The sequence below is a fragment of the Peromyscus californicus genome, unplaced genomic scaffold (genome assembly GCF_007827085.1).
Source record: "Peromyscus californicus insignis strain IS unplaced genomic scaffold, ASM782708v3 Scaffold_3__1_contigs__length_106647218, whole genome shotgun sequence".
Lineage (NCBI taxonomy): Eukaryota > Metazoa > Chordata > Mammalia > Rodentia > Cricetidae > Peromyscus > Peromyscus californicus.
The window spans coordinates 25,485,307-25,512,132 of record NW_026294551.1 but is presented as its reverse complement, the minus strand read 5'-3'; the positions used below and the strand labels follow the sequence as shown (position 1 = coordinate 25,512,132).

At 44.3% G+C, this 26,826-nt stretch overlaps 1 protein-coding gene across 3 annotated transcripts in view; it reads right to left on the bottom strand.

The window, feature by feature from the left end:
• The window catches only part of Npepps (aminopeptidase puromycin sensitive), a 114,869-nt gene that overhangs the window by 75,326 nt on the left and 12,717 nt on the right, over positions 1–26,826 (bottom strand). The window contains exon 1 of one of the 3 annotated variants that reach the window (XM_052756017.1): positions 18,848–18,929. The exons of 1 other annotated variant lie outside the window; for it this stretch is intronic. Coding sequence is in view for 1 of the 2 variants with exons in the window: in XM_052756015.1 (XP_052611975.1) it covers positions 13,250–13,507 (258 nt within the window). In the remaining variant the exon portion in view is untranslated. Of the gene's footprint in view, positions 1–13,249; positions 13,604–18,847; positions 18,930–26,826 lie in introns of those variants that run through there. One more of the 3 variants, XM_052756015.1, reaches the window with a different exon arrangement.

The following is a 26,826-nucleotide window of genomic DNA, read 5'->3' as shown; positions in this document are numbered from 1 at the left end:
CTTTTGTTCAGCTTATGGAGTCTACATACCCTATTTACAGCTAGTCACTTAGCAATCCGGATTATCAGCTTGTCTGTACAAATGTACAAGTGCTGTGTTCCACTATTATTTTACTTAACAATGGCCCAAAGGTACAAAACAGTGATATAAATCTTGTTCTTCCATTAAAGAACAAGCTGGGCATGGTAGCACAAACGTTTAACCTCAGGATTTGGGAAGCAGAGGCATGTGGATCTCTGAGTTCAAGACCAGCCTAGTCTACAGAGTTCTAGGACAGCCAGGGCTACACAGAGAAACCCTGACTTGAAAACAACAAAAAAAGAACAAAATAGTTCTTTTACCATATGGTAACACTCTAAGATAGTTAGGAAGACTTAAAATATGCCACCATGATTTCAGGTATCTAAATGTGTATTTATTTGTTTGTTTGTTTGATCACAATATAGCCCTTGCTGTCCTGCAACTCACTATAGAGACCATGATGTCCTGGAACTCACAGAAATTCACCTGCCTCAGCCTCCACAACACCTGGATTGATCTAATTAATTTGAATTCCTTTGTAGTGTTCCATCCTATGAATAAAGCAGTTATTTATCCAGACACTTCCTAAAGAAGTTTATTTCCATTTTTAAAACAACACTGCTTTGTTGCTTGTTTATATGTATTACATATAAACAAAACAGTACTACAATAAACATCTTGGTTTAGAGTTTTCTTGTGCACAAGCAGAATTTTTTCAGAGAAAGAAACCTTGGGGGGAGGCAAGAGGAGGGATGAGAGGAGGATTTGTGTTTGTAAAATGAATAAAGAATTTCTTAAATTAAAAAAAAAAGGAAGAAAGAAACTTAATGACGTGACGGTCTATCTGGACTGCAGAGGTTGTGTGTGTGTGTGTGTGTGTGTGTGTGTGTGTGTGTGTGTATAAAACATTACCAAGACTTGACAAATTCCCTCCTGAGTAGCTCCAACTAACACTTCACTGCACAAAGAATAAAGAAATTCAGTACCTACTAAACCACTTAAAAATGTCTGATAACCTGGTGAATATTAAATGGCATTCTATGGTTTTAATTATAATCTCCCAAATTACAAACTCTGATTACTAAACATCTAACATTTCCCCCTGGAAATTTCTGGTTTAACTGTTATCCCTTGAATACAAAAAGGTCCTTAGTTCAAGATCCAACACACACACACACACACACACACACACACACACACACACACACACTTTTTAAAGTTCCTGTTTCAAAATAATAATGTCACCTAGTTTTAAATTTTTGTTTAAAGTAGCAATGGTCCTTCCCATTGTTTTTTATCAGAACATATCCAATCAATACCAAAACCTTTATGTCCAACTGGTCATAGACAACAAGCCTTCTGCCTATTCATAAACTGAATTAAGAAGGGTAGTGGGAGCCGTGAATGGTGGGGTATGCCTGTAATCTCAGAAAGCAGAGCTAGGACAGTAACCCATGAGTTCAAGCTCAACCAGGGCCACATAACGAGACCTTGTCTCAAAACCCTGAAAAGGTGGCTGATGATGGCTCAGTAGGTAAAGACTTCTACTGCCAACCCTGACAACCTGAATCTGATCCCCAGGACCTCTACATACACACTATGGCATCCCTACACACACACACACACACACACACACACACACACACACACACACTAAAAGAATGTAATTTTTTTAGAAAAAGAAATGCTGGGGGAAAGAAGCACTTAACTGAAGTTTGCTCCAAAGAGTAAATTGAATTAATATTTTTCAAAGTTTGAAGCTTATGCCAACAAAATAACTGGTTTAGTTACTGGTCTTAATCCTTATCTAAGTAACCATACTGTCATCCATCAACACATACCTTGAGTTTTCATGGCAGCCAGTCATTTGATCTACCACAGTCAACATAACTTTACTACTTTACATCTGCAAATCCCATTTAGCTGACTACTACTATAGCCACCTTGAAGGGGCTTATAATGTTTATTTACTTTAGAAAGCTTTGTGTACAACATCAAATTACCAATATTTTCTCATTCCTCCTATGTTTAGGGAAGTCTACCTGCTTATACTAATAAATCAAGCCATTTTTTACTTAACAGCTACTTTTTCTTTTCAGGTTACTGACACTTTTAGAAAAGTAAAAGAAGCCAGAGGAACAAAAACGTGTACCTTAAAAATAGAACTCCATTAAACCTTTTAAATATCAGTCAATATCACCTCACCTCCCCAAAACATAGCAACACCCTAGACAGAAAGCCAACAAAGAGAACTCATAAAAACTGTGATAAGGATGCTGAAGTGTAGTTCCCCACAAGTGGTAGTTTCTGGTGAGGGTAGAGGTGGAAAAGGACTCAGTTTTCTTTAAGGAACTAGCCATGGGGAGTTTGACCATTTCCAAATGAGTATATGGGCAAGACAAATTGGATTTTTTTTTGGCAGGTGTGGGGGGGATAGGGGGGGTGGGGGAGTGGGGGGTGTCATAAGGGTGAGGGGAGTGGACCTGGGAGAACTGGGAAGACAGTGTGCTCAGGGTTCATGATGTGAAATTCCCAAATAACCAATAAAAATATTATGGAAAAAAAGAAACAGTCAATATTTTTTGCCCCTTATTAGAGATGCGTTTAAAAAGGTAACCAAAAGCCGGACAGTGGTGGCACACACCTTTAATCCCAGCACTCGGGAGGCAGAGGCAGGCAGATCTCTGTGAGTTTGAGGTCAGCCTAGGCTACAGAGCGAGTTCCAGGACAGGCTCGAAAGCTACACAGAGAAACCCTATATCAAAAAACAAAAAGAAAAAAAAAAAGGTAACCAAAAACAAGATAATCTATGGAAAGTGATTGAGTTAGCATTTACTGCCTGGTAAGTAGTAACCACTTAAAAGGGTATTGTGTGTATACATACACACCAAAGTAACTGTATTCTCACATAATTTAAAAAGCAGCATTCACCCAACAGTTTATAAATTAAATTTCAAATTTAAGAACTCTTGTGTTCTATCATATAGTTTTGGGGGTACCAGCACAAATGTTCTACCCAACAAAGATAATTTAAAATATGCATATGGACATAGGCATGTACGCTGATTACAAGACTATATAAAGTCATCTTTCTGGGGCTGGAGAGATGGCTCAGAGGTGAAGAGTACTGACTGCTTCTTCCAAAGGACCCGGGTTCACAACTGTCTGTAACTCAAGTTCCAGAGGACCCGAAACCCTCACACAGACATACATGCAGGCAAAATACCAATGGACATAAAATAGAAATAAAAAATCAAAAAAAATTTAAAGTCATCTTTCCAACAACAGCAAGGACCTGGTGATATAGCATGTTACTTTTCATATATTGATACCATCATGTTAGTAAATGTTACCTGTGCTCTGCAATTAAAAACAAAAACACTGCCCAGCAATGGTGACACACACCTTTACTCCCAGCAGTTGGAGGCAGAGGCAGGTGGATCTCTAAGAGTTTGAGATCAGCTTGGTCTACAGAGTGAGTTCCTGATCAGCCAGGGCTACACAGAGAAACACGTCTTGAAGAAAAAAAAAAAAAAAAAAAAAAAAAAAAAAAAAAAAAAGAAAGAAAAAGAAAGACCGACCAAAAACTGAAACAAGAAAACAAGAGGGACAGAGAGATGACTTAGTAGTAAAGAGCATTTATTGCTCCTTCAGAGGACCCAGATTTTGTTCCCAATACCCACAACCATTCATTACTCTTCCAGGAAATCTGATGCCCTCCCCCCCCCCCCCCCCCGGATTTTTTTTTTTTTTAAGATTTATTTATTATGTATACAGTGTTCTGCCTGCACACCTGCACACCAGAAGAGGGCACCAGATCTCATTATAGATGGTTGTGAGCCACCACGTGGTTGCTGGGACGCTGAGCCATCTCTCCAGCCGCATCCCCACCCCATGCCCTCTCTTGACTTCCATGGGCACTAAGCACACATATGGTGCACACAAACACATGCAAGCAAAACACTCATACACACAAAATAAGTAGATAAAAAATAAAAATAAAAAAGAGAAATAGGTTTTAATTTAAATGAATTTCAGCACTAAAACTGCCAATTTCTAACTTTAAAAAGTGAAATGCAGCCATGCAGTGGTGGCGCATGTCTTTAATCCCAGCACTCAGGAGGCAGAGCCAGGCCGATCTCTGTGAGTTCGAGGCCAGCTTTGGTCTACAGAGCGAGATCCAGGAAAGGCACCAAAACTACACAGAGAAACCCTGGTGTGTGTGTGTGTGTGTGTGTGTGTGTGTGTGTGTGTGTGTGTGTGTGTGTGAAATGCTTAAGTTGACCTACAAATTGTGGTGATAATAAACTCACTTTCAATTCTTCCATTTAATGCCATAAAAGAGTAGAATGCCATTTCTTTGTTTCAGCTCCAGGATTAAATCTTTGGATTTCTATACAGATTGTACTTCAAATGAACCACATAAATGGCTGTACTAAAGCAGCGTGGTCCTTGGTAACAATTGTACAATGGAAGATTCCAAGGCACTACAGAGGTAGCAAGCAGACACAATTTTTCCTGAAAGCTTTCTCTGCAATGAAGTAACATGCTCCATCCATCAGGCCCTTGATCTTTTGGGGAAGATGACTTTGTATTGTGTTATAATCAGATAAATAGTAAATACATCTTGCATTTACTATAGTAAGACTCAATAAATTTTTCCTGACTGCCAAATCCAGATAAATTAATAAAGGAAAATGTCCAGTGACATAATCACAAACACAATCATTTGGAAGTCTGAAACACTTTCCCTAATAAGTGATTCCACTGCTAAAACTTTGCAGTAATTGTTGCCTTGGAGGAACAGAACTATAATTTCTCAAATCAACAAGAAGCAAATTATTGGTCAATTCAAATTGAGCCAAGTTTTCTTACAAGTTTTCTTACAAGTGATGTTGAAAAGAGCAAGTCAAACGAAACCAAGTAAGAACTTTTTCTGTTTTGTTTTGTTTTTTAAGATAGTTTGTTTTGTAGCTTAGGCTGGTCTCCAACTCACTATGGTAACCCGGGCTGGCTGGAATTTGAGAACCACCTGTCCAAAGAGTTGGGATTACAAGCATGTTACCACCACTCCCAGTCATCAATAAACACACACACACACACACACACACACACACACACACACACACACACACACACACACACACACATATACTCAAACACAGAATATTGACATTTATAGTTTGTGACTACTTATAAACACAATAAAGTTAAAACTGTATATAGGCATATTATGTATCTCTAAGTAGGCAACAGTTGAGCATGGTAAGACATGGGAATGAATTTTAGTGGTATTCATGATTACCCCTACTCTTTGAGACAAAGCTCTGGCTCCTGGAACTTTCTATATGGACCAGGTTAGTCTGGAGCTCAGAGATCTGCCTGCCTCTGCCTCCCAAATGCCAGGATTAAAGGTGTGTGCCATCATACCTAGTCTTTTTTTGGGTGGGGGTGCCCAGGGTGCAGGGTCTCATGTAGCCCAGTCTAGTCTTGAATTCACTGTGCAGACAAGGATGATCTTAAACTTCTGATCCTTGCCGGGCGGTGGTAGCGCACGCCTTTAATCCCAGCACTTGGGAGGCAGAGGCAGGTGGATCTTTGTGAGTTCGAGGCCAGCCTGGGCTACAAAGTGAGTTCCAGGAAAAGCACAAAGCTACACAGAGAAACCCTATCTCAGAAAAAAAAAAAAAAACAACTTCTGATCATCCTGCCTTTACTTCCAAGCACGGAGATTACTTGGTGGTGCTAGGGAGCCTGTGTGAGCTAGAAAAGCAACTCTTATTTACTGAGCTGCAACCCCAGTGCTATCTGTGACCTTTTCCAAAATATAGTATAAACAGTCTGAAACAATAGGACAAAAGAGTAAATCTAGGTAAGTTATTTTCTATATTTCTAAAACATTTCCTGATTTAAAATAAAAATTCAAAGAGATTACAAATGACCAAAAAAAAAACCAAAACCACAGGTTTACGTGGTGTTCAAAAGGAAATCTCTAAAATTTGGGGAGCTGAGCTCCGTTAACACAACAGCTAGCAGAAAGCTCAGTTCTTTCCCACTGACTCACATACAGATTAGAATAGATTTACTTTACAACAAAAACAGACTCATTAATGTAGCAAAGTTCAAAGCAGCTTCATAGATAACTGGCTACTCAAGACCACATTTATCCAAGTTGTATTAGACATTGATAATCTAGAACCAGAAAGTTAAACTTTAAAAAAACAAAAAGGCTTGTACACAATGCCAGAATAGATAATACAAAGTTCATACACTAAAGCTCACACCATTTACTTAGAAGAGAATCCATCAACTCTCACTTAGAAATTCATTTTTAAGCTTAAACAAGCTTGCTTGACTTATTCCATAGACTTCTCCAGCTCAAGCTCCAGTGAAACAAGAGAGGACATGGTGCACACCAGGCATTATGACAAGACACAATCCACAGAGAGAAGCAATGTGCCCGAGAGCAGGGAACACACAAGCAAGTTTAAAGGACAGGTACGAAGTTCATGAATCATACAGTGCACAGTCTGAGGTAACTGCTATAAGTATTCTAGCACCAATGACATGCTCAGAGTGAGTCAGTATTTCAAAAAGGGAAAAGAGAAATCTAGAGTGTCAATTATAAACCTTAAACATTTCCATCCAAATCAGTGAATAAAGTTTAAATATGTCAAAGATAAGTTTGATTTATATGGAAAACTCACTACAGATTTCAATGCCAGGTGACTTCAGACAAAAGTTCACTACATAAAAGTTCTATGCATTTAAAAAAAAAAAAAAAAAGTTCTATGCATTAAGTTCCTGCACACCCTAAATCCTAAGCATGGACTCTACTACCAAGCTGGTGTGTTTTGCTTGCTTCCCGCCCCCAGCTGAGGACCAAACTCCAAGCGCTCTACCACTGAGCTAAATCCCCAACCCCTTTTCTTTTTTCTTTTTTTTTTTTTTTAAGATTTATTTATTTATTATCTATACAGAAGAGGGCACCAGATCTCATTACAGAAGGTTGTGAGCCACCATGTGGGTGCTGGGAATTGAACTCAGAACCTCTGGAAGAGCAGTGGGTGCTCTTAACCTCTGAGCCATCTCTCCAGTCCCCCTTTTCTTTATGTATCTTTTTCTTTTGTGTGTCAGTCAGTCTGTCTGTCTCTGTCTTTGTCTTACTTTGCAGTCTGGCTGATTTGAAATTGGCCTTGAACTTGTGGTAATTAATCCTCCTGCCCCCTAAGGGTTAAAATTACAAACATGAGCCACTAGGCCCAGTTTAGTGCCTTATATTTCTTATTTTATAGATACACTGTTGAACATAAAATGGGAGCAAATTTCTTATTACCCACTGTGGTGGTTTGAATAGAAATGGCCCCCTAGACTCATGTGTTTGAATGCTTGGCCCATAGGAAATAGGCACTATTAGGAGGTATGGCCTTGTTGAAGTGGGTGTGGCTTTGTTGGAGGAGCTGTGTCACTGGGGGAGGGCTTTGAGGTTTCACAAGCTCAAGCCAGGCCTAGTGTGGCATTCTCTTCCTGCTGCCTTAGGATCCAGCTCCTTCTCCAGTATCATGTCTGCCTGAGTGCTACCATGCCATGCCACCAGTCATGACAACAATGGACTAAACCTCTGAACTGTAAGCCAGCCCCAATTAAATGTTTTCCTTTGCCCAGCAGTGGTAGCAAACACATTTAATTCCAGTACTTGGGAGGCAGTGGGAGACCCATCTCTGTGAGTTTGAGGCCAGCCTGGGCTACAAAGCTAGTTATAAGACAGCCAGAGCTACACAGAGAAATTCTGTCTTGAAAACAAAACAAACAAACAAACAAACAAAAAAAACAGATTTCCTTTATAAGGGTCGCTGTAATCATGGTGTCTCTTCACAGCAACAGAAACCCTAAGACACCCACCTTCTAAACTTTGTTTATTTGCTGGGCATTGAACACAAATCCTTGAAGCATGCATTCTGACCATAAAGCTGCACCTTTAACACCACAAATTTAAGACCAATTAATGAGCTAACATAATGCTAGCATATTATTAATTTCGCTTTTTTTTTTTTTTTTTTTTTTTTTGGTTTTTCGAGACAGGGTTTCTCTGTGTAGCTTTGCGCCTTTCCTGGGACTCACTTGGTAGCCCAGGCTGGCCTCGAACTCACAGAGATCCGCCTGGCTCTGCCTCCCGAGTGCTGGGATTAAAGGCGTGCGCCACCACCGCCCGGCCTAATTTCGCTCATTTTTAAAAGTAATTAAAAACGGTCACCCATGATTATGGGAAAAAATACGGAAAACTTGGGCATTAATGTTCATAACACATGGTTATCAATAACATCCACTTAGATGGCAAGCTTTTAGCCTGCCAAACCAACTCTGGGATCTGCAACTATCCTCTTATTGCCAATGTAGTCATTTGCAACATGGATATTTGTTGGTAGAACGCAGAGACCTTATAGTATATTCTGATTTCTGGGCTGATACAGATAGAGTATCCAACTCTTTTTTGTTGTTGTTTGGGTTTTGTTTGTTTGTTTGTTTGTTTTTGTTTTTGTTTTTCGAGACAGGGTTTCTCTGTGTAGCCTTGGCTGTCCTGGAACTCACTCTGTAGACCAGGCTGGCCTGGAATTCAGAGATACCCCTGCTTCTCGAGTGCTAGGATTAAAAGCATGCGCCACCACTGCCCAGCCTGAGAGTGTCCAGCTCACAACTGTCTGTAACTCCAGTTCCAGGGGATCTGACACCCATGGCAAAACACCAATGCACATTAAAAAAAAAAAAAAATTACCTATAAAAGTGAATTATAGGCCTAAAAATCTCTCCAGGCCCATTTTCAGGGCCTGCTGAAGCTGAGCACAGTGGCTCGTGCTTATAATCCAGTGCTCCAAAGGCAGAAGGACTGCTAAGCTTTGGAGGGTAGCAAGGAATGCACATTGAGTGCCAAGTCAGGCTGAGCCACAAAGACCGACCTCATTTCAAAAAGACCACAATCAGGGCTGGAGAAATGCTCAGAGGTTGGGAGCACTGGCTCTTCCAGAGGTCCTGAGTTCAATTTCTGCAACCACCTGGTGGCTCACAACCATCTATAATGAGGTCTGGTGCCCTCTTCTGGCATGCAGGCATACATGCAGACAGAACATGTGTATAAAATTAATAAATAAATAAATCTTAAAAAACAAAAACAAAAAAATCCCACCACAATCAGAAGAGGTGTCTATGAGCCAGGAGGTGGTGGCACACATCTTTAATCCCAGCACTAGGGAGGCAGAGGCATGTGGGTCTTGAGTTCTAGGCCAGTCTAATCTACACAGAGAGTTCCAGGACAGCCAGGGCTACACAGAGAAACCCTGTCTAGGGGAAAAAAAAAAAGTAAAAGAAAGAAAGAAGAGTCATCTATGTAAAATAAAATTTATTATTATTGTTATTATTATTATTTTGTTTTTCAAGTAAGGATTTCTCTGTGTAACCTTGGCTGTCCTGGAATTAGTTCTGTAGCCCAGGCTGGCTTCAAATTCACAGAAATCTGCCTGTCTCTTCCTCCCTAGTGCTGGGATTAAACAAAAATTGTAAAAGACAATTTTTACATCATTACACAATGTCTAATTTTTTTCACTTTTCACAGGAGTCTAATACCTGAGGCCAGGTTAAAAATCCACCAAGTTTCTAATATGTAACCTGTACCAATACTCTGCCATAAAATCTTGCAACTCTAAACTAAGGCAACCAAGCAACTTGCCATATTCTATGATATGATATCAACTGTTAAGAAAGTAACCTAACTGGGCGGTGGTGATGCACGCCTTTAATCCCAGCACTAGGGAGGCAGAGCCAGGCGGATCTCTGTGAGTTCAAAGCCAACCTGGGCTACAGAGTGAGTTCCAGGAAAGGCGCAAAGCTACAGAGAAACCCTGTCTCGAAAAAAAATAAAAAAAATAAAAAAAGTAACCTAATGTCATTATTCAATCTAAAGTTTAAAATATTTTAAATTTCCACAATGAAACCACCTAATGCTACAACTTAAACATATAGCTTCAATTTGTGGATCCAGTTGCTTTAACTACTGTTAATGTCACTTACACTTCCAAAGGGACAACTAAAAAGTCCATTCATCCCTTAGTCAACTCGTTAAGATTCACAAGCACCCCATCTTTGTGTTGCCACCTAGCCTGAAAAGAACTGGAGGGGGGCGGGGCTTGAAGGCCAAGAAGACGGCTCAGTGGATAGCTGCATTTGCTGCCAAGACTCTTTGAGTTTGATCCCAGAGCCCCACATAGTGAACAGACAGACTAACTCCCACAAGTTGCCCAATGACCTCTACAGGCATGCCTTGGCACCCAAGTGTGCATGCACTCATAGGTAAACACACAAAATAAATAAATGAGGGAAGTGTTTTGTTAATTCTTTGTAAAGTCTATTCTATTAAAAATATCCAGGCGGGCCGGGCGGTGGTGGCTCACGCCTTTAATCCCAGCACTCGGGAGGCAGAGCCAGGCAGATCTCTGTGAGTTCGACGCCAGCCTGGGCTACCAAGTGAGTTCCAGGAAAGGCGCAAAGCTACACAGAGAAACCCTGTCTCAAAAAACCAAAAAAAAAAAAAAGATTCAGGCGGGCAGTGGTGGTGCACAGTCTTTAATCCCAGCACTGGGGAGGCAGAGCCAGGAGGATCTCTGTAAGTTTGAGGCCAGCCTGGTCTACAGAGTGAGTTCCAGGACAGGCTCCAAAGCTACACAGAGAAACTCTGTCTCAAAACCAACCCTCTCCAAAAAAAATCTACTCATTTCCTCGTGGCAAATTCACCAATCAGGCAAATACAATGATGTGCACCTAGAATCTACTCTGGACGCTGAGGTGTGAGATGGTTAGTTCAAGGCCAGCCTGGGCAACTAGATCTTCATCTCAAAGAAAATTACTAAATCCTGCTGATGGCGAACATCTAACCTTGTGCTTCCCAATAGCAGAACCAATCTTCACATATTTTCATCTCTTTAGAGAGGTAGCATCAGGGTAAAAGTGATTGACATGGGAGCTAAACAACCTGAGTAGGAACCCAAGATCCCACCGTGAGAGGATCAAAGATGCCAAGTGTTGTCCTCTGACCATACATACCATAGCACCCGCGCATGTCTCTCTCTCTCTCTCTCTCTCTCTCTCTCTCTCTCTCTCTCTCTCTCTCTCTCTCTCACACACACACACACACACACACACACACACACACACACACACACACACACACGCGGTTTTAAAGGGGAGGGGGTCAAAAGCGGCATGTTGCTGCTTGCTGTTCTAACACTTTAGTAAAATTCACCAAATAACCAGTAAACAAATCGTACTATTTTTTCCTCAAGTTTCTTCACTCAATTCTGTACACCTTCCAGAATTACAAACTCCAGTCAACTTTCTGAATGTTAGTCTTTTCACATAGTTCACACTCATCCAAGGCTAGGTCCTTTTCCAAAGGTTTGCCAAGTCACAAGACACTCTACTTCAATCTGCCCCCTGCCAATACCTATCAAACTGAAGTCACTTGGCATAAACCAGAGTTTCCTAACTAACACTTTCAAATCCTAATTTAGACCCAACACGCACACATGCTGATTTTGTGTGTGTGTGTGTGTGTGTGTGTGTGTGTGTGTGTGTGTGTATTTTTCCCAGAGCTGAATCCCTAACCTCCGAGCTAAAAATCCCTAACCACTGATTTATATTCTTGATAGAAAACTTGTAAATCATCTCACTTTCACAAAAGTCCTGCCTTTTGATGCTGCCAGCACCTACGGCCTTCAAGCTCTCAAACCAATGCCCCAAATCTAACAGTCTATATTTTTTAACAATTAATTATCTACTTACTTTATTCTATGTGCCTTGGTGTTTTCCCTGTATGTATGTCTGTGTGAGGCTGTTGGTTCCTGGAGTTAACAGACAGTTGTGAGCTGCCGTAACTGTGAGTTGTGGGTGCTGGGAATTAAACCCGGGGTCCTCTGGAAGAGCAGTCAGTGCTCTTAACCGCTGAGCCATCTCTCCAGCCCCTAAGAGTATACTTTTAAGTTCTGCACTTTTACACCAATTTTCAAACTGAGTATCATACTTTCTGGGCCTTCAATTCATGGGCACTAGTCTCCATTTCTCTCATTTCATCACAACACATACACGCCCTCATCTTTCAGGTTGAGGCCTACTGGCCTAGCTTCCTCCACCACTCCTGCTCCCCCACCCCTAGCTGGGGTGGGAAAAGAAACGGAACCAATTATATTTCCCACCATTCCTTTCACAGATAGCTATTAAACAGCTCGCAATTTTCATCTCCGATTTCACACAACACATCATGCACCATGGTATCTATCATAAATGTCCGTTGGGGACCTTTATGGGCCATCTATACTAATGGTCTCCAAAATCAAACAATACTGCCAGATAATGCTTCGGGGAGGAGAGAGGAGAGTATGATTCACCAAAAACTGCAAAGGAGAGTAATGGAATATTTTCACCAGGGGCAGCCTAAGACTGAGAGCCTTCTTTCAGAGGAGGGGACTGCTGAACAACCATCGCTGCAGCTATAAATCCGCCAGCTTCAAAGGTTCCGAGAGCAAGGCAGATAGGAAACGCGGAGCTGGGGTCCTCCCGCAGCTTCTCAGGAGGTTAGGGGAGAGAGAACAAAGTCACTGCTGCACTGTCATTTGAGGGGAAGGGGGGAGGGGGGCGGATCATCCTGGAAACCCGGCCCCTGGGCAGGATCAGGGCCGAGAGAACTCGGTGAGGCTGCCGGGGATTAACATTCTCGTTCCACTCTCCCCCTGCTTCGAGACGCTCCCCTCCTCGCTCCCGACAGCCTGATGACCACCCCCTTCCAATCGATCCCCCGGAGGGTGAAGGGACAACCAGACCAGAACCGAGTCCGCCAGGCTGGGACCGAGCAGGGACTCCTAGCCCCCTTCTAGTTCCCCACCCCCCAAGCCAGCCTCTCCCAGAGCTCGGGGCCCGGAAGGCGGGGACCCGGGGCGTCCGCACACAGGTGTGCGGGGGCCCCCCGAGGGGCGCACCGCCCTCCGCCCGCAAGCCCCCGCGGCCGCGGTCGCCGCCCGGCCAGGCCCAGCACGCCGCCGGCCTCGAGGGGCGCGCCGCACCCGCCTCCCGCCCGGTCCCGCGGCCCACGCGCCCAGCCCGCCCCGGCCTCCAGCCCAGCCCGCGGGCGCGGCCTAACTGCTCGCCCCGCTGCTCGCCGCCGGCGCCCGCCCGAGGGTCGCCGTACCTGGGCGGCGGCCTCCAGCTTGCCCTCGAAGGTGAAGTCCAGCAAGTCGGGCTTGAGGCAGAGGCTGTAGTTGATGGGCGACACCTCGGCGGGCAGCCGCTCGAAGGGCCGCTTCTCCGGCATCGCGGCGAGGCCCAGGCTGTGGAGGAGGCGGCGGCGGCGAGAGGAGCGGCTGAGGAGGAGAAGGAGGGGAGGAGGCGGAGGGCCGAGGAGGAGCAGGCGGCGAGCGAGGGAGGGGGCGGCGGCTGCCAGCCACATCCACCGGGCGCGGGCGACCGCCTGCCGAGAGCCGCCGGGGAGGCTGGGGCGGGGGACAGACCCAGCGGGTGCCTGGGCCGGGCGGGCGGCGGTGCGGGCGGGCGGGCGGGCGGGCGGGCGGGCTGCCTACGGGGAAGGGGGCGGAGGGGAGGGCAGGGGAGGAGGGCAGGGAGGGAGGCGGCGGCGGCGGCGGCGGCGGCGTGCGCGGCCCCGCGGGGCGTGCGCGCCCCCGCCGAGGGCGCGCGCCGGGGGCGGGGCGGGGCGGCGAGGGCGCGGCCGGGCGGCCGGGAAGGCGCGAGGCGGCTCCGGGCGCTGCACCTGTCGGCGCCGCTCGGCCTGTGGCCGGAGAGAGCCGCCGAGGGCGTGCAGGAGCTCCTGAGGTGCTGAGGGGAATGGAAGCCTCGGCCGCGGCGGTCGGTTCGGCCGGGGTGACGTGTGGAAACAGCCGTTCTACCTCAGCGGTCTAATCCTGACCCGAGGCTCTTTTCTGTTACACAGCTAGTTGAAGGGATGACCTGAAAACATTCCTTTTTTTTTTTTTTTTTTTACCAGAAAATCTTTAGTTCTCCAAGGCGCTCCGACCAGTGAGAGCTGGCCCTTTGGGGGAGTGATTTCAAACATCAGAAGGACTGGACCCCATGATTTAATGTTTAAAACAAGATGCTTCGGAGTTGGGCGTGGAGACTGAGGCAGGAGGATCATCACGGTCCAGCCTGGGCTCCAGAGTGAGTTCCAGGATAGTCTGGGCACGGAGAAAGATTTTGACTCAAAAAACATAGATAGAAATAATTAATCAAATAAATATGTCTCCGGGATCTTATCTTCCTGTGGTGCTAGGCCTTGAACTCATAGCTTTCATCCAGGCTAGGCATGCCCTTTGCCACTAAGCCACACCTCAAGCTCCTCGTTTTTTTGTTCCTGCCTTTTTAAATGACAAGACTCTTTACCAATTGTGACTTTCATAAAAATTTCCTAACTGTGGCTCTCTCCATTCCGTAGTTAAATTAGACATGAGTCTAAATTACATCAAGGGAAAAGATATTTATTCCTAAAAGCATATATCTTTATAAGAAATTTCTAAAGTAGAGCCAAAACTTAATTTCCGAGACTCAGTGGAGAATGCTCTCTTGGACAAGACCTGTCCATAGACATCACCACATCACACTGTGAGCCACTGGGTAGAATTAAAACAAGGGAGATAGCCAGGCAATGGTGGCAATCGCCTTTAATCCCAGGAGGCAGGAGCAGGCAGATCTCTGTGATTTCAGGGCCAGCCTGATCTACAGAGAACGTTCCAGAATGTCCAGGGCTATACAGAGAAACCCTGTCTCAGGGGGAAAAGAAAAAAAGTACATGACTTGCCGAAGACCTGTATACAGGCAGAGTTGGAGTTGGGACCCAGTCCGTTTCTTTTAACTCCTTGGAACTTTACAACAGCTCCTTTCATAATTCTACCATCTTGTCTTATTCTAATCTAACTGTGTATCAGTTCCCCCAAGATATTTTCATTTTAAAAATACTCAAAAGGCTTCCTGTGTCAAAGCAAAATTGATTTATAACCATCTAAGGCTGTCTGTGAGCTATTTTGGCCTCGAACTCACAGAGCTCCGCCTGCCTCTGCCTTCCGAGTGCTGGGATTAAAGGTGTGCGCCACCGCAGTTCCTCTGACTTGTTTTTTTCTTACCCTTTAACATACATTCTCCAGTCTGACCCGTTTACTGTGTGGCCCCTGCAGCTTGCTCGTTTGCCGTCTACCATTGCTCACAAACTAGTGCTGGAATGGCCTCCTCCTCGTCCTTTTCTGTCAAGCTCCTGCTCCTCCTGTCCTCAGAAACAGTCCTCGTTGGCTGACGCCACCCAGCTCTAACCCTCTCCCCTTAGCTCCGGTACTGACTCTGCTGACTTATTTGTACTTGTTCTTATGTTTTGCCATGGAATGTATAGGGTTTTGGGTTGGTTTGTAGGATAAATACTAGCAAGAGTTGGCTTGGTTTTTTATTTTTTAATTTTTTTCCCTGAGACAGGGTCTCACGCTATAGCCCATGCTGGCCTCAGACTCAATATATAGGCCAGGCTGGCATGAAACTGTTGCAATTTTCCTGCCTCAGCCTCCCCCAGGTGTTTACAGGCATGCACCATCACCAGTTTGTTTTCTTACTTTACTTTCCTTTTCTCCTCCTCTTTTCTTTCTTTCTTTTTTTTTCCCTTAACACCGGGTCTCAGCCGGGCGGTGGTGGCGCACGCCTTTAATCCCAGCACTCGGGAGGCAGAGCCAGGCGGATCTCTGTGAGTTCGAGGCCAGCCTGGGCTACCACGTGAGTCCCAGGAAAGGCGCAAAGCTACACAGAGAAACCCTGTCTCGAAAAACCAAAAAAAAAAAAAAAAAAAAAGTAAACTAACACCGGGTCTCACTATGTGGTCCTGACTCTGACTAGCATGGAATTAACTATGTAGAACAGGCTGGCTCCTAATCACAAAGATCTGCTTGCCTCTGCTCCCCTAGTACTAGAATTAAAGACAGGAACCACCATGCCATGTTATGTCTTTTTGGAATAGGGTCTCAGACTGAAGCCCTAGATGGCCTTAAACACGTAGTTATCCTCCTGCCTCGGCCTCCTGGGTGCTGGGATTACAGGTTTGAGCCACCACACCTAGCTCTCTGCTTCGTTTCCTTTTTTAAGAGCTCCCTCTCTGCTTCTTTTATTGCTTTCAGCAGCAGGCCCTGAACAAAGTACACCTCAGTTATCGAGCTGACTCACAACTGGCCAAGAGAGGACATCTTATTCAGTCTGTGTTGTCTTTCCTGTACCAGATCTGTGCCCCACAGAGAAACTGTGAACCTAAGACTATAGACAGTCTTCTTTTATTAAATAACAAGATTAAAAGGAAAATGCACATGGGCTGGGGTGTAGGCTTAGTGTTAGAGTGCTTGCCTGACGTGACATGTACAAAAAGTTCTGGGTTCAATTCCTAGCCCCCCACCATCCAAAAAAACTACTTCATACAGCAGTAATTTTGAACTTGCTGAGAAAGAAGAGAATAATCATATTCAGCCCCATCCCTGATTTACATAACCCAGGAGATTTCAGTATATCAAGCATTTCCTACCTGGGACTGGATACCCCCCTAACATCTATTCTATTAAGGCTTCTCTAAAACAGCTGAGATGGAGAATTCCAGGGCTTTTGGAAATTCTCCTTGGTGCTTCCAGAAGACTAGGAAGTCAGTGCTATCAGGAGATTATCAATCAGCCTTACTTTTAACAGATTTCTGGGTATGTTTACCAAGCCCCTGAAAAATGTGCAAATAAGAAGAAGAAATCCTGTTCTAGTCCATAAGCTTCAATGAAAAAGTTTAAAAGGGGGCAGGCAGGATGACTCAGTGGGTAAAGGTACTTGCCTCCAAACCTCACAATCTTCGTTCCATCCCCAGAACCCACACACTGGGGAAAAAAACTGACTCCTAGCCGGGCGGTGGTGGCGCACGCCTTTAATCCCAGCACTCGGGAGGCAGAGCCAGGCGGATCTCTGTGAGTTCGAGGCCAGCCTGGGCTACCAAGTGAGTTCCAGGAAAGGCGCAAAGCTACACAGAGAAACCCTGTCTCAAAAAACCAAAAAAAAAAAAAAAAAAAACTGACTCCTGCAAGTGTCCACTCGTCCTGTCACACACACACACACACACACACACACACACACACACACACACGAGCTACAGACACAGGGTTGGGGGTGGAGTGGGAGGGCATATGAGAAACAAATATTTAGAGAGCTGAGACAGGATTGCCACAACTTTGAGCTTAGCCTGGGCTACATAGTAAGTTCCAGGCAAGCCTGAGTTATCTTCCAAAACAATAACAAAAGAAGAAAAAAAAAAAAAGAAAGAAAGAGGGGTTGGGGATTTAGCTCAGTGGTAGAGAGCTTGCCTAGCAAGCGCAAGGCCCTGGGTTCAGTCCTCAGCTCCAGAAAAAAAGAAAGAAAGAAAGAGAGAGAGAGAGAAAGAAAGAGAGAAAGAAAAAAGAAAAAAAGAAAGAAAAAGAAAGGAAGAAAGAGAAGGAAAAGAGAAAACCCCTAGTATCTTGCCTGCCTTAGCCAGGTGGGATGCGATGGAACGATTGTAACACTGTAATTGGAAGTGAAAGCACTAGCATCAGAAGTTCATGGTCATCCTCCCTTACATAAAGAATGTGAGACCAGCCTGGGCTACATGAAACCCTATTGCTGTGGGATGGTCTGTATGTCAAATTGCTCTGATTGGTCAATAAATAAAACACTGATTGGCCAGTGGCCAGGCAGGAAGTATAGGCGGGACTAACAGAGAGGAGAATTGAGAGAACAGGAAGGTGGGGAGAGACACTGCCAGCCGCCACGATGACAAACAGCATGTGAAGATGCCGGTAAGCCACGAGCCACATGGCAAGGTATAGATTTATGGAAATAGATTAATTTAAGCTATAAGAACAGTTAGCAAGAAGCCTGCCATGGCCATACAGTTTGTAAGCAATATAAGTCTCTGTGTTTACTTGGTTGGGTCTGAGCAGCTGTGGGACTGGCGGTAGACAGATTTGTCCTGACTGTGGGCAAGACAGGAAAACTCTAGCTACACCCTATCTAAAAAAAAAAAAAAAATAGATTAGTATAATGTCCTATACCTATAACCCTAGCTCAGGAGGCAGATGCCAGTGGGTCTTTGGAAGTTCAAGTCCATCCTGGTCTACAGTGAATTCCAGCATAGCCAGGCTACACAGAGAAACCGTCTCAAAAAACAAAGAAAAAAACAAAATAATAGTAACAATAAACAAATACACACATAAAAATTTTAAAGGCTAAGAAAATAGGCTGGGGATATAGCTCAGTGGTACAGTGCTTATTTGCCCTGAGCTCAAGACTCTGAGGACACAAGGAGGTAATTTCAGTGTCTTCTGTGTGACCAAGAACAAGTCATATACATTGTCTGCCTTGGTTTCCACATCCATAAGTGAGATTTGGGCTTCACTTGGGGCTTGAAATTTTCTGTGGAAAGGTCTTACCATTTTTGTAATATGATGGGTAAAGGGATAGCATAAAGGATTCATGGAGAAAATGTAGATCACTGAAAGAGATGATTCAAAGCAAAGATAGTACAAAGGAGTTAGAGTAGGGAGCCAAAATATCCAGACAGAAAAGAAACCCTGGCTGTGGAACATGGAAAGGGGAAGAGAAAGATGTAAAAAACATGGGAGACCATAAAACCTACCATGTTAGATCAAAGCAAAACATCACTATCTCTGACTTGGAAATTTTGGCCTCAACGTCAATTTCAAGGGTGAAAATTATAACTCTACTCTACTAATATGATTCTTACCTATGGAATATGAAGAAGGAGCTCCAAAAGCCAGGGACACAGAAAGTTGGAGCACAGTCCGTCTAGAAGTGATGCCAACCTTGGCTGTCTTCTGTAAGTTAAAATGGCTGTTGTAATGACAGTTGGAAATGAAAATAAACGGAATGTTGACACTCTCCTGTGTTCTTCATGAAAGGGAAGTAGGTTAATTCGGTATACATTAAGAAGCATATTCTACGTACAGGGCAGTGTGTTGGTGCACACCTTTAATCCCAGCACTCTGGAGGAAGAGGCTAGTGGATCTATTTGAGTTTGAGACCAGCCTGGTCTGCATACTGAGTTCTGAGCATATATATGTATGTATATATATGTATATATAATATGATAGAGTTTTGTGTTTGTTTTTTTTGTGTTTGTTTTTTGGTTTTTCAAGACAGGGTTTCTCAGTGTAGCCCTGGCTGTCCTGGAACTCACTCTGTAGACCAGGCTGGCCTCAGACTCAGAGATCTGCCTGCCTTTCTTGAGTGCTGGGATTATAGGTGTGTACCAGCACCCCCATCACCCCTGGCTGATAGAGATTTTTTTCAGGGTTTTTTCTCTTTGTTCTGGTGCTGAAGATTCTAACCCAGGGACTTACTCATGGTAGGCAAGTGGTCTGCCACTGACCTACACCCCAACCCAGATTTGTTTATTGGAGAATAGCAATATTATTCTGTGGATCCAACCAAGACCAAAGGTTGGTACTTGGTTCTATTTTGTCCAAAAGATTTCTGTTTCTCTTGGTATCTTTCCATCAGGAAATTGAAAGAGTCATGCATTTCCACCTGCCTAATTTCCTTTTGAGCCCCAACACCACCACCACCCTTCTCGTAATCATTACTAAAGTTTACTTATCAGTCCCGAATGACCAGCAGCTACACAACAGACCCAGCCCATCACTGCTTATCTTCAGATTGAGTTGGGCCTGTTCACCTCTGCTCTCCTGGGAAGTGTGAGCCATCAGGACTCTACAGAATGTGTGTTAGGGAGTGAAGCCAGCAGCTGCAGGCAAGAATGCAGATGTCTGTGTCTGCAGTGTGGGTTTCTGGAATGCAGCAGCAACGATTCTCGTGGAATCCCAAATCTTTAAAGGTTACAGTGTTCTGGCATGCTGGCATGCTGGCATTGGGTTTCAACCACATTTGCAGTGACTTAAAAAAAAAATCCAGCCAGGAGCTGGCTCGGTGGGTGGAGGCCTTTGTCACTCAGGCCTGGCAACCTGAGTTCCACAAGATTCTATGTAAAAATGGAAGGAGAGAGCAAACTCCATGATGTTGACCTCTGATCACATGCATGACTTGGCACCTGCATACACACACACACACACACACACACACACACACACACACACACACACGCATCATTCATGCACATAGACTCACACATAAATAATAAATAAATAGGGGCTAGAGAGGTGGCTGGAAAGTTGAGAGCACTTGTTGCTCTTTCGGAGGACCCAGATTGGTTTCCCAGAACCCACATGGTGGCTCACAGTCGTCTGTAACTCCAGTTCTAGAGAATCTAATTCACTCTTCTTGCTTCCTTGGGCACTACACGTGGTACACATACATACAGGCAAAATACCCATATACACAAAATAAAAATAACTCTTTAAGAAGAAAGAATTTGGCCGGGTGTTGGTGGAGATAAACCCTGTTGAAAAACCAAAAGAAGAAGAAGAAGAAAGAATTTAAGCTGGGCAGTGGTGGCACACACCTTTGATCCCAGCACTTGGGAGGTAAAGGCAGGCGGATCTTTGTGAGTTTGAGGCCAGGATGGTCTACAGAGTGAGTTCCAGGACAGACTCCAAACCTACACAGAGAAATCCTGTCTCGAAAAACAAAACAAAAAAAGAAAAAGAATTAAAAATAAAAATCATTGTGGAGGCAACTTGAATGAGAGCATTGGTGTATCCAAGAGGATTAGAAGCCTCAACAGCATGACAATAAGTCATAGAGCCTCAATTTCTCCACCCTTGTCTCTTTTTCTGTTTCTTAAGTCCTTGACAGGAAGAATTGACATCAGAATTAGGCCACCCTCAGTATCTGATCCCATGCCTAGCAGAGAGAATAGCCCAGCCCTTGTCCAACCCCAGGTTAAGGGTGTGGTGAAGGAAAGAAATCCAAGACACAAAGGTCTGCCACCACCTGGTAGAATCTCATCTCATGGGGTGTGACTTTATAACAGCAATTTGCCTTGGAGTCTTAGCCACATAAATAACTGAAGATGACAGTTCTCGGCTGCCAACCTCCCTGGAGTCAGTATTGAATGAAGTTAAGGCACTTAAAAAGCATAAGAGACCAGGTATGGTGGTAAATGCCTGTAATCACAGCACTAGAGAGGCAGAGGTGTAAAATTAAGAGTTCAAGGTCATCTTCAGTTACATAGTAAATTTGGGACAGTCTAGGTAAGGAGACCTTGTCTCAAAACAAAACAAAATGGAGAGAGAGATGGGAATTGGCTTGTGACTCAACTGGAACTTGTCTTGTCCCTAAGAAAAAAACAATACTAGAGGTGAACGAAGAGAGATCGTAAATCCAGCTTCTGGGGCACCTCCATCTTCAGATATTATTTTGCAGGGGGAGAGGTTGGTTTCAAGACAGGGTTTCTCTGTGTAACAGCTCTAGCTGTCTGCTTTATAGACCAGGCTGGCCTTGAACTCACAGAGATCAGCCTGCCTCTGCCTCCTGAGTGCTGGGATTGAAGGCGTGTGCCATCACACTCAGCTATGGAGCCAGCTTTTAAGAATCTTTTTAAAAAATCACAAATACAATCTACGATGTTGATGCAGTATCTCTATGTTCTGAACCAACTCAAAGAAACCAAAGAGACAGAAGAGCGATTGAACCTGCTCATTAGCCCTGAGAAGCCTGCACAAGCAGGTGTCTGGCTATGGTCTATTTTAGTTCAAAGTGCGATCACACTGTATAAAACACACATTCACTGAGAACTGAGAGACATAGCATGAATACCGTAAGGACCTGACATCAGAAACTAGGGCAGGTCAAAAAAAAAAAAATCCTTAGTCAAAAGACAATTTAAACCATTCAAGAGAGATTTATGTTCCTGTCACCCCACACCTATGTTAGCTCAGAATCAGAAGCCACAATGGTATCCAGTCTGCATCATCAAACACAAGGAACTCTGGGGTGTCCTGATCTGGTGTATAACTGTGCCGAAAGATGCCAAAATGTGTCGTCTCTCTTTAACCCTGTGCACTTTTTTTATTTTTATTTTTTTTTCAGAACTGAGGACTGAACCCAGGGCTCTACCACCAAGCTAAGTCCCCAACCCCTGCACTTTAGTTAAGTGATTCACTGTTTTGTTGCTGTTGCTGTTGTTGTTTTATCCTAAAGCAAGGCAGCCCAGCAGATGCAGGGGAGGTGACAGAAGTTTGACAGGAAATGCTAGTGTGACCATCTGCCAGGGTAGATCGTTAGTTTACTAGCCCTTCGTCCTGCTGCTTTCTCGAGGAATTAGAAGATTGGAGTTCTGTTCAGGTGGGATGCACACGGGAATTTTGCAACTTGCAATTCTAAAAGCAGACATGATTCATTCTTTTCCTAAAAAAAAAAAGGAATTGGAATGGAGGTGGGGCACTGGAGAGGGCTTGCTGCTCTTGCCAAGGACCCAAGTTCAGTTCCTAGCACCAACATCAGGCAGTTCACAACTACCTGTGACTCCAGCTCCGGGGGATTTGACTTACTCTGTTGGCCTTCATAGGCAGGATATTCACACACACACACACACACACACACACACACACACACACACAGAGACACACACACACACACACACACACACACACACACACACACACACACATCTTAAAAAAACAAGCCTGGTGTGGTGGCTCATGCCTTTAGTCCCAACACTTGGGAGACAGAGGCAGGCGGGATCTCTGTGAGTTTGAGGCCAGCCTGGTCTACAAAGGGAGTTCCAGGAGAGCCAGGGCTACACAGAAAAACTCTGTCTCAAAAAACAGAAAACAAAACAGCAACAATAACAAACAAACAAACAAAAAAACCACAAACACAAACAAAAAACCTTTGATCTTTAAAAACAAAAGAAATTTTAGGAGTAGGGAGATGGTAAAGTACACACCATGCAAGCTTGCTGGCCTGATTCTATCCCCAGCATAAAAAGCCAGGCGTGGTGGTTCATTCTGGAGAAGCAGAGACAGGATCCCTAGGGCTCCCTGGCCAGTCAGCCTAGCCTAGTCAGCAATCCCCAGGTCAGTGAGAGACCCTGTCTTAAAAAAACAAAACAAGGTTGGCATCTCCTGAGGAACATTGAACTTGGCCTCCACATGTGCACCAATGTGCTCCTGCTCCTGCATGTACAGAGAGAGAGAGAGAGAGAGAGAGAGAGAGAGAGAGAGAGAGAGAGAGAGAGAGAGAGAGAGAGAAGAGAAGAGAAGAGAAGAGGAGGGGAGGGGAGGGGAGGGGAGGGGAGGGGAGGGGAGCTCCTCCTCCAGAGTTTCTGAGTTCAATTCCCAGCACCCACACGGTGGCTCACAACTACCTAATGAGATCTGGTGTGGTCTTTTGGCCTGCAGGGACACATGCAGGCCTAATATTGTATACATAATAAGTAAATCTTTAAAAAAAAAAAAAAAAGAAAGAAAAGAAACTTTAAAACAAAAAAAAGAAAGAAAGAAAAGAAAACCAAAGAATTCAGATTTGAATGGGCAAGTCTTCAAGTCCTTTCTTTTCCATACCCTTTCTTTCTCCCACTTTGTGGTAAAGGGCCATAGAAACACAGCCTGTTGTGTCCGAACCTTGAAGATTCTTAGGTTGCATTTCAAGACTAGCCAAAATAAGTTGGAAACTAGTTCGTTTTTGTTTTCATTATTGTCACCGGTCCATCAAATAGAAGGGAGAGGAAGCTGACACGGGACGAAGCGTCCCCAGTCTGCCCGGGGTTAACTGTGAGCAAAGACTAAAAACACAGAGAGAACGGGTTCAGACTCCGAGCCCTATCTGCTGTCCAGAGATCCTTGCTGTCGTCTGGAACTCACAGAGGAGCCACCACCTATGCTAGGTTTCTAGGACACTCCGATGGCAGGTGTGCTCCTCCACTGTTGTCCTAAGACAGGCCAATGTCTGGGAATTCCAATACTCTGGCATTTGAGTTTAAAGAAAATGAAAGGATTGTGTGCCTGGAGTCAAGGCAAAGAGGACACATGAATAGGTAGTGTCAAGGTCGGGTAACAGGAAGGAGACAGAAAGATCTGATTGCTGGAATAAGCAGGCTGCTCAAATGAGGGTAACAGAATCCTGTGCCACAGAGCGTCAGCTGATGCTGAGTGGGGTGATCTAGATGAGCACAGGAGGGCTCTTTCCGTTTTCCTTTCCTCCTTCCTTTCTTTTCTTTTTTTCTTCCTTTGTTTGTGAGACAGAGCCTCACTCCGTAGCCCTGGCTGGCCCAGAACTCACTGGGTAGACCAGGCTGACCTCCTCCTATCTCTGCCTCTGGAGTGCCACCACACCCAGCCAGGATAGCTGTTTTTCAAACCCTCTCTGGAATAACAACGGTTCTAGTCTCTGTTTGGCAGGCTTCTCTCCTGGAGGTCTGACAAGTCCTAAAAGGCCAGACAATAGGGTAACCCATTAGGGAAAGGCGAGGATGACGTCATTAGAACAAAATATTCTCACTCAGCATTTGTGAAGGCCTCAAACTGCTTTCCAGAATCGAATCTACGCTTCAGTAGGAACAGCAACCCTAGCAAGAAAAACAGGTTTTCTAGGCATAACTCTGTATGGTTAATCCGAGGCTCTCAGCCCTTACACAAACACTAACTGAAGAGCTGCAAATGAAGTATCCACTTTATTTAATAGTTGATCCATCACTGCACCAAATGATTAAAAGTGTATTTCCATGTTTTTCACCATGTAAAGGGGACAGAGTGAAAATCCATGGAGCAGAAGGATCTGTCCTCTTCATGGTCATGGCTAAAGGCACACTCGCCAGCCAGGTCAGAGGTTTGCCAGGAAATAAAAGGAAACCTGGTTAAATTTGAATTTCTTTTTTTAAAAACTTATTTTTGATATTCTATTCAATGTGTATGGGTGTTTTGCCTGAATGTATGCCTTATTCATATCATTATATCACTATGTGAGTACCTGGTACCTGCCAGAAAAGGGCGTTGGATCCCCTAGGACTGGAGTTATAGACCGTTGTGAGTTGCCATGTGGGTGCTGGGAATTGAACCTGGATCCTCTGGAAAAGCAGCCAATGCTCTTAATCACTGAGCTATAAATCTCAGCTATAAATTTTAATTTTTAGATAAACGACCATATGTTGTTTTGTTTTAAGGAAGAAAGGGTTCATTTTTATCTCACTCTTGGAGGGGACAGTTCACCAAAGTGACAGGAAATTGAAGCAGCTAGTCACATTGAGTCCACAATCAGGAAGCAGAGGCTAGTGAATCCCAATATGGGTTTTTGTTTGTTTATGTTAGCATCAAATATATATCCAATATTTCATGATATATGATTATATTAAAAATGTAAGCCGGGCGGTGGTGGCGCACGCCTTTAATCCCAGCACTCGGGAGGCAGAGCCAGGCGGATCTCTGTGAGTTCAAGGCCAGCCTGGACTACCAAGTGAGTTCCAGGAAAGGCGCAAAGCTACACAGAGAAACCCTGTCTCGAAAAACCAACAAAAAAAAAACAAAAAAACAAAAATGTAAATGGCTGGAGAGAGATGGCTCAAAGCTTAAGGACACTTGGTGTGCTTGCAGAAGACCCAGTTCATTTCCTAGCACCTACATGACAGCTCTCAACCATAGATAACACCAGTTCCAGGGGATCCAGTACTCTCTTTTGGCCTCCATGGGCACTACACACACGTGGTACACAGACATGCATGCAGACACTCACACGTACACATAAACTAAATCTTCTTTTAAATACACAATAAGAGTTTACAGCTGGGCAGTGGTGGCTCATGATCTTAATCCCAGCACTCGGGAGTCAGAGGCAGGCAGATCTCTATGAATTCAAGCCAGCCTGGTCTACAGAGCAAATTCTAGGACCACCAGGGCTACACAGAAAAACTCTGTCTCAAAAAGCCAAAAGGAAAAAAAAGAGTTTACACTCATATCAACACTATACATTGTTCATATGGAGTTCTCACTAATTTTCTTGGTGCTAGGGTGGAATCCAGGGCCTTATATATATATCACCAATCCTGCTTTCAAATTTTGAAGACTGGGGTTGGGGACTTAGCTCAGTGGTAGAGCGCTTGAGAAGGCCCTGGGTTCGGTCCTCAGCTCTGGGGAAAAAAAAATGTGAGGACTGCAACCAATGGTATTTAAACTGTTCGCTTGATTTGTGTGTTTGTTTATTTTTAGTATTTATTTATTTATTTATTATTAAAGCCACCACCCCCAGCTTGTGCTTGTTTATTTTTTAGAAAAGGTCTCACTATATCCCAGGCTGGGTTTAAACTTGTGTATAGCAGAGAATGACCTTGAACTTCTGGTTCTCCTGCCTTCAGTTTTAGAGTGCTGGGATTAGAGGCTGGTGCTACCAGATCCAACTTTATGTGGCACTGAAGGCAGAGCCCAGGCCTTTGTGCCTACTGAGAGATCCCACCGCTACCGACTGAGCTGCATCCCCAGTTCCTGAGCTGTTTGCTTTCTAAGAAGGAACTTCAAAAGAGCTTTTGTTTGCACCGACCTTTTTCTCGAGAGTTGACTGGCATTCTGTCACGTTTGCATTTTTCAACCTACGAAACCCTAAACAGGATCTCTTTTTTGATTTTCCTATATCCAGGTTGTTTACTTTAGTGGAAGACAGCATAGGTTAATGTCTCAGTCACAGTTCCATTGATGTGAAGAGACACCATGACCAAGGCAACTCTTATAAAAGTAAGTATTTAACTGGGAACTTGCTTACGAGTTCGGAGGTTTAGTCCGCTGCCATCATGACTGGGAGCACGGCAGCACCAACGAT